This window comes from Polypterus senegalus, chromosome 13 (assembly GCF_016835505.1).
Source record: "Polypterus senegalus isolate Bchr_013 chromosome 13, ASM1683550v1, whole genome shotgun sequence".
NCBI classification, from domain to species: Eukaryota; Metazoa; Chordata; class Cladistia; order Polypteriformes; family Polypteridae; genus Polypterus; species Polypterus senegalus.
In genome coordinates, this window is record NC_053166.1 from 69,130,284 (window position 1) to 69,138,673 (window position 8,390).

General features: G+C 35.6%; 1 protein-coding gene across 1 annotated transcript in view; it reads left to right on the forward strand.

Annotated features, from left to right (window-relative positions):
- ccdc22 (coiled-coil domain containing 22) overlaps nucleotides 1-7,558 on the forward strand; it is a 91,583-nt gene extending 84,025 nt beyond the window's left edge. Inside the window, exons 15-16 of the mRNA XM_039774576.1 lie at nucleotides 3,163-3,237; nucleotides 7,100-7,558. Coding sequence (XP_039630510.1) covers nucleotides 3,163-3,237; nucleotides 7,100-7,213 — 189 coding nt within the window. The 3' untranslated portion in view covers nucleotides 7,214-7,558. The remainder of the gene's footprint in view (nucleotides 1-3,162; nucleotides 3,238-7,099) is intronic.
- Nucleotides 7,559-8,390: the final 832 nt, after the last annotated feature.

Sequence of the window (8,390 nt, forward strand, 5' to 3'; positions counted from 1 at the left end):
AAACATGAAAGTTTATAATTGTGTGTGTGTATGTGGTATAGCATACACATACTGTGCTTGTCTACACTTGTGACTTAGATGAAGATCAGATCACATTTAATGGCTAATTAATGGAGAAGACCACAGAGTGTTCAAATACTTATTCTTGCCACTGTAACTACAGGCCAGTTGGCTTAACATTAAAAATAAGCTATTGCAATGACTGGAAAACTGTGTATCTAGTTAAGCTGTATCAATGGATCATCAGCACAGATTTAGAAAGAAGAGACTTTGTTGCAGAGGTAAAAGTTAGCTTTATTTGTAAGAATCATTTTATTAGAGTAGAAAGTAAAACATCATTTTATCATTTTTCTAGATGTTTTTTGAAGTTCCTCTATGAGGCAGTGAGTCAGAGTGTAGTGTACAGATATGTGCAGATTTGGCATAAATTCAGAAAACAACAGGTGTTAGTGAAAAAAACTTCTGTATTAGGTAAGGTCAAATGTATGAGTCTCAAGGAATAATTGGTAGTGCCACTGATCTTTTAAATGTGTAAATTAATACATGATAACCTCTTAAGTTCTCTTGTGAACAGAATTAACATTACTAAGTTAAATATCCTCCCCAAATTTTTATTCTCATATAGGTTCTCTCATAGAGTGAGGCGGGGATGCTACATTCAAAACTGAGGGACTCACGGGAAACAAACCCATAATCTGCTTACTACAAGGCAGTAGCGCTACCATTGTAAATGGTGTGTTAAGGCAGTTGATCTATCATCTGTCTGACAACTATTTCCAGTAATTTGTGACAATGAAAAATCTGTTTGGATGTAGAAAAAAAAATCTTATAAAAAGTCCTCCTGGTGTGCTCAATGTTCCAGTCATCAATAATTATCACTAGTTTACAAATAATTAGATTGTGTCCTGTAATAGTGCAGCAGACAATAGTATGAACTTTGCAATCGATCCCTCCCTTAAGTACACAGTATTTACTTAGTGGACATTTTTGGTATGTCACCATTTAGAGGTCTATAGTATATATTGATAACTTGTTTACAGTGTAGTTGGTCAGAAGGGGCAAAAATGGACTTACCTTAGCATACCTTTTTTTCTTTTCAAAGTTCGAAACATTTTATAGAATATGGCTATCATACCTAACCCTCAATATCAAAACTATCTTGATTATCAATAATAATATTGCCAGTGTTTTCAGAGTATATCGATTAATGTCACATCACTCATTGCATGGTCTTAAGGAGTGCTGATTTAAGTAGGGAGTGAATTTTATTAATTCACAATATTCATTCTTCTTTAATTTATGTGTAACACTATAAAAAAAATTGTATGCTGGACACACCTCTCCAGATTAAAATATATCAGCATTTGACCACCCTAATTCAGAATGATGTTGTGTAGCTGTTGCCTCTCTAGGGCATGTTTTCTAGGAATATCCTAAATTTAAAAATTTTTAGACAGTTTTTTTTTTTTTTTATTTATCCCAATAGCATTGTATTTATGATCATCCCAGATCCTCTTACAATAGCATTTGGTGTTATATCTAAAGAGATCGGACTGTCTAGCAATAAACTCATCATGATTTTCCTACATTAGATTGTTAGTGTATCGACTGATCTTGCCCAGCTGAAATAATCACCATATAAACTCAATGGCAAACTAATAACTTATGTTACCTAAAACTAGGTAAAAAAAATAATATCATTTTTGCAGTGTTTCTCTGGAATTTTCCAAAAATTAATTATAAGACCACTAGGCCCCTGCCACTTTTTCTGCAGAACTCCTGTTGGTTCAGTCATCACAACGATGTACAACACAATGCATATCCTCTTTAATAAAACCCCTGTATGCGTCCAGGTGTCCGTGTGTGTGTGTCTTTTGGTGAAGTGCGCATGCGCGAGGCTCGGTGCGACATGCACGACCGACATCGTGGACACACACACACTGGAAGCTGAGCACGCAGTGAATGGTGTAGCCGCGCATGATAAGCAAATAAAGGACATCATTGCTGGGGAGACCATGTACGCGCACACAGTGAATGGCTTAGCCGCGCACATAAAATCCATTGCTGGGCCGACGCCATGCATACTGCCCCGTGCATGTCTACTAACTAACTATCTACTAACAACATGCCACCCAAAAAAAAGGACACATCAAGTAGGACAAAAGACACAGACACTCAAATCGTATATAAGCAAAATCTCCTGGAAGAACGGTCAGCTCAGCAAGTAAACATCAACAAAAGAAAGGCTGAAAGACAAAGAAAAATACGAGGAAATAGATCGATTGTAAAAAAGAAAATGAGCGTCAGAATATTCACCGTATTGATTTGGCTCTATCCTCTACTAATTTACCCTTTACCATAAGAAGGCAACAATTGAGTTACATTAGCCCTTGCCATAACAATTAATAAAGCTCAAGGGCAAACCTTAGAAAAAGTTGCCATTTACTTGCCAGAACCAGTATTCAGCCACGGTCAGTTATATGTTGCATTATCAAGAGTTAGAAGTTTTACAGATGTTGTTGTCAACGTTGTAGATGGTCCTGAACAAGAGTGTTTGCAAAAAATGTTGTCTATAATGAAATTTTATTGAAAAATTTCCTGAAGTAAAAAAATAAAAACATTTTCCTAAATATCTTCTTCAGATATTGTGTATTACAGGTTGTTACAAAGTTTTACACTAAGGCAATATTAATTATACTTACTGTATTGTCATATACATTTCTATTTTATTTTTAATATTATTTTACTTTAGGCTTCTTGCAAAAATATTTTTAACAAAAAAAATTAAGACAACAAACAAAATTAGGTCAAGGTCCCTTGCCTTTTAATATAGACTGTTCCTAATAATGTTTATGCAATACTGTTCTAGCGCCCATTATTGTAACAGGCTTAATGTCTAGTTATTACATAATATATAACAGACAATTGATAACAAAATTAGTCTGCACCTATTTTCACCATTAATTAGTAGCTGCAGTTTTTTTGTCTATCAATCTATCTCTTTCACTATCTCTCTTATATACAGTAGGTCCTTTCATATTTATCTGTCTCTCTCTGTCATATTAAAATATATGATTTCTAATACTTTAAAATGATGGTGAAACAGATGTTTGTGTGTTTAAATTATTCGTAAACAATTAATTACTGTTTATTTTGTAATAGAACTGCACACAGCTGATCCAAACTATTGAAGATACAGGAACTATTATGAGGGAAATCCGTGATCTAGAGGAACAGGTAAGGGCCCTGAAATTTTGTCTAAATATATCTTCAGAGACTGGCAAGTGGCACAATAAATTGTAATACTGTGCCACTTGCCAACCTCTGAGCATATTTTTATGGAGAGTGCAGGAATATTTAGTTGAATTTAACAAAAAAAAAGTTTGGTTGACACTAATATTTGGGTTTGAGTTAATCTGGATTTCCCTATGACTTTTATTCTTTTTTAATATAAAGTAGGCCTTATTCAAAAAGATGTGTAACAAACACCACAAATGGTTCATTGGGAGAATCAGACTATTAGAACAGATTCAGTCCTGGGACTGCAGGTTTTTGTTCCAACCAGTTTCATAAGCAGTGAGTTTATCTTTTGTTGATCTCACTGGTTTTTTTTTAACTGTTTTTATTTCTTCCTTTTTTGCATTCAGAAAAGTGCATTAATGCTAGATTTAAATGTATAAAAAATACAGAAAAATACCTTTTTTTATATTTTGAAAGCTCTGTCATTTTCTTTTTAATTCACTTCATCTTTGAAGCTTGATTTCTTAATTACTGAATACTGACAATTAATAAAAAAGGGCAAGTGACACTGGGTGAAGGGCATTTATTTTAAGTGTTGCCTGTACTTATTAGTAAATAGCGCTGAGCGAACCCCACTAAATTTGCTTCACCTCAACTTCAGAGAAAATGCGGAAATATTCAATATCTTCACTGAACTTATCAAAATGTGTTGAAGTCATTGGGGAAGAAGAAACTAAACTAGTCTCGAGTGGATTATAATGGTGCATTGGTCAATCAAGCATCACTGACAACTAGGGAAAGATCTGACAACTTTGATGGACTGATCATTGTGGCAAGAAATGTGAGGCAGCAGTGCTTAAAGCTGCACCACCATGCTTCCCTGAGACAAAATGAATAGAACTGAGTATCAGAGACCAGTAAAATTTCTCGCAAATGGGAAGCATGAATTCACTTATACATGCTCCCCACAGATCTGATAGAAAGTACTTAACTCTCTGAAACTGATATGTTGACTTTATTTTCCCCCTGACATTTTTGCTTGTTCACTTCAACAGCTACCAAATGATCATATCACATGGATTTTTCACTCCTTCCTTTTTTGAATCACTCACTCACTCACTCACATCGCTATTGGTAATAGTATTAAATAAATAGGCTTACTATTATATACTAGTGATATATAAGACCATTAAATAAGACATTTCCTTTAAGAAACAAATACACCAACACTTTTCACTTTCCTTCCCCATATGCATTTCTACTTTATATATTAATTAATCTACTTCACAGTTTGGTGTTGCATTGTCCTAACTCCACAGGTGCTGAAATATGTATACAGAAGTATATTTTTTTCAGTTGCCTTCCATTATTACAAAGATGCCTTACAAACGTGGAAGGCATGTTTTCCTCAATTGAAAACTTTGCTGCTCCAAGGTTTTAAAGATTTAAGGCTGTATCAATCATATAATGTCACTGGTTTCCATATTATCCCTTTTAAAGCTGCAAAAACAGATCAAGCACCTTTTAAATTCATTTAAAAAAAATATAATTATGGGGTAGGAATCAGCACCTCCAAATCCGAGACCATGGTCCTCAGCCGGAAAAGGGTGGAGTGCCCTCTCAGGGTTGGGGGCGAGATCCTGTCCCAAGTGGAGAAGTTCAAGTATCTCAGGGTCTTGTTCACGAGTGAGGGAAGAATGGGGTGTGAGATCGACAGGCGGATTGGTGCGGCGTCTGCAGTGATGCGGGCTCTGCATCGGTCTGTCATGGTGAAAAAGGAGCTGAGCCGTAAGGCAAAGCTCTCAATTTACCAGTCGATCTATGTTCCTACCCTCACCTATGGTCATGAGCTATGGGCAGTGACCGAAAGAAAGAGTGCGAATACAAGTGGCTGAAACGAGTTTCCTCCGCAGGGTGCCTGGGCTTTTCCTTAAAGATAGGGTGAGAAGCTCAGTCATCCGGGAGGGGCTCAGAGTAGAGCAGCTGCTCCTCCGCATCGAGAGGAGTCAGATGAGGTGGCTCGGGCATGTGATCAGGTGGTGTTCCGGGCACGTCCAACCGGGAGGAGGCCCCGGGGAAGACCCAGGACACACTGGAGGGACTATGTCTCCCGGCTGGCCTGAGAACACCTTGGGATTCCCCTGGAAGAGCTAGAAGAAGTGGCCGGGGAGAGGAAATTCTGGGCATCTCTGCTGAAGCTGCTGCCCCCGTGATCCGATCTCGGATAAGCGGAAGAGAATGTATGGATGGATGGAAAATCATTCATTTCTGAACACAGTTTTATATCGAAAATGTATATAATGATTGTGAAGAGATCACTTCAACTTGAAAAATACAGAATTTACCCTTTAAGCATTTCCAATGTATGGAGGTGGGGACTAAATTTAATGCTGGCAGGATTTAGGTTAGAAATGAGAATTTGTATTTTTGGTATGCTGAAAGAAAGGATAGAGATTTAGAAATTTCTGCATTTGAAGAGAAAAACAGTAAAACCTCAATTATCCGTCACTTGATTAACCATCAGTCTCCATTTACTGTCAGGCACCTGTAGTGCCTGCCTATTACTGGTACTACTACTGCCATGTAGTATGCTGCGAGCTTTGCACATTGGAATAACTTTCCCCTGTGTTAGCGCATTGTGTTCTTCCCCAGCACCACAGTGTCATTTTCATAACTTCATTTTTAATAGTGTTAAGTAACTTTTCTCTTTTGTTATAATTAATCTGCTGTACTTTTTGTTATGGCCAATAAACTTATGTGTGTGGTTCTGGAATTGTTGCAAAAATTGAAATGGTTAAACATTTACAAAATGGCAAAAGTGTTTTAAGTATTGCTTCAATTTACGGAATAGGTAGAACAGTGAATAACATAAAACATGGTGCAGACAAAATTGAAAAATGTGTCGAAAATGGAAACCCCTGAGGGTAATGTTATTCTGTAATAATGTTAATGTTCTTCTGTATTGCAATTTTCTTTTTAAAGTTATATTATGTTTTGTTAATTTATTGTGACATGCAGGCAACTTGTGATGTGGTGTATGGGAGCAGAAAGGGTGGAATGAATGCTGTAAGTGATGGGACTGGGTAAAGGGCTTCTGTTCTGTAAGGGGGTGGACATGCCTCTTAGGAGATGAGTGACAGGAGAAGTCAGGAGAAAAAGGAAGGTGCAGAAGAAAGATGTTTTGAGTTGGGGGATAATAAGCACAGGAGTGTTTGCTGTATAATGAAAAAAAGAATGTAAAACTGATTGGTAGCGAATTGTTGTTTTGGAGGTGTGCTCTGTAACCCAGATAACAGCGTATAAGACAGGGCACTGTTTGTTACGGAACAAAGACTCCAAGCTAAACATAGAAAACTCCAGTACCTCTGAGTTGTATTTTCTTATTGTACTGGTCATTACAATATTATATGAATTAATGACATTTTTTTAAATGATTATTACATTTGTTAAAATGATTATTATATGTTGTTAATATAGTTTTGTTTTGTAAATAAATATGACTATTCGCAAAGCTAATCCACTGTGTATCATTTTTAAAGTAGCTGTTCTGTTATCCGTCTTTTCTCTTAGCCATCATGGCCTCTGTCCCGATCCCTGACAGATAATTGAGGTTTTACTGTATATACTTCCAAAATTTTCACACTTAAATTTAAGTTTTAGGTTAAACTGAAGCGATCAGTTCCTTAAATACTCTACATTGCTGATTTCTGCCATTTCTTATAGCTGTCTTTTAACAACTTATAATTTATCAATTTCAATTTGAAAGTGATAGAAATTATGGACTACATTTTTTGGAACTTTAAATGAATATACACATAAACTAAATGTAATTAGTTTTTTTTTTGTTTTGTTTTTGTAGATTGACACTGAAAATGGAAAAAAAACTGTGAGCAATTTGGAAAAGATTTTAAGTGACTACAAAGCAATTCGTCAGGAGAATTCTGTTTTGGCAGCTAATATTCGAGATGCCTGAACTTCCCAAACCCTAAGTTATCAAAATATTCTAGGCAAGCTGCTAGGCTTGATGTCAGTTTTTGTCGAGGCCACAGTGAGAGAATCCTGTAAGGAGCTGAAGATGATTTCTGCTGGTATAATTTCCATCATCTGCCTCAAGCTAAGTCTGGACAAACTCATGTATTTTGCTAGATCACTAACATGTTACCCACTGAGGCTTGTGGTGATTTAATTACTGGGGAGGCATTTTGTGATCTGTCTACAACTTTTGATACCATTTTAAAAATTATGGATCAAATGAGCTATGTTTCTTGAATTGTTAAAGCAAAAAATAAGAGGAATAAAACTGAAAGAAGTCCACAGATATCATGAACTCTGTCTCTAATCCTTGTGACTTTTTTGCCTCCCATGTTAAGGTATATGGCTGGAAAACTGAATGTTGCTGTTTTGCTTCACCAGTCTGAAGAAACTGGAATATTTTTGTACAGAACTTTTTTCCATCAATTCAGAAAACTAGGAACAAAAGATACGAAGGTTATATTTTGAGATGTTGAAGTTAACCTCTCTTGTTCCCGTGTGTGTGTTCATTTTTCCCAATGTCTTCAGGAAGTAAGCAAGATAATTTACTTTCTTTCTCTCTGTCTTTCTTTGACAGGTCCTCCACACACAAGAATATGGATGTCTTATTTAGGTAGAAACTTGATGAAAAAGGATTTTTTTAAGAGTTTCTAGGCTATTTTTACTGAACATACACAGTAGCCAATGTGCTATCATGGTTATTAAGCACATTTCATTTTGTTTTTATTTAATTATAACAAAAAGCAAAAACAAACAAAATGTATCCATATCTCCTTTCTGCTGTTTTTTGTGGAGTATTTTGAGCTCTTTTAACTTCTTTTTGTTTTTACTGAGTCTTTATTGGTAAAAGCACCAAAAATAAAAATTTGAATAATGAAAATTTTCACATTAAGCGGTGGGGAATATTTAAAATCAATAAGATTCTGCCTGAAGTATATTCTCAAAACTTAATTTTCATTCTGTTACCTTTTTTAAAGGATTGTTTATTGCAGCAGATTTAAACTTTATTAAAACATCTAATTTCCATTATTTAGAGGATCACAGAAATGCATTCCTCTGAATTGAAGGAATGTGTTGTTTATGTAAAATACTCATCTGTTAAGTAAGTCAAAAATGCA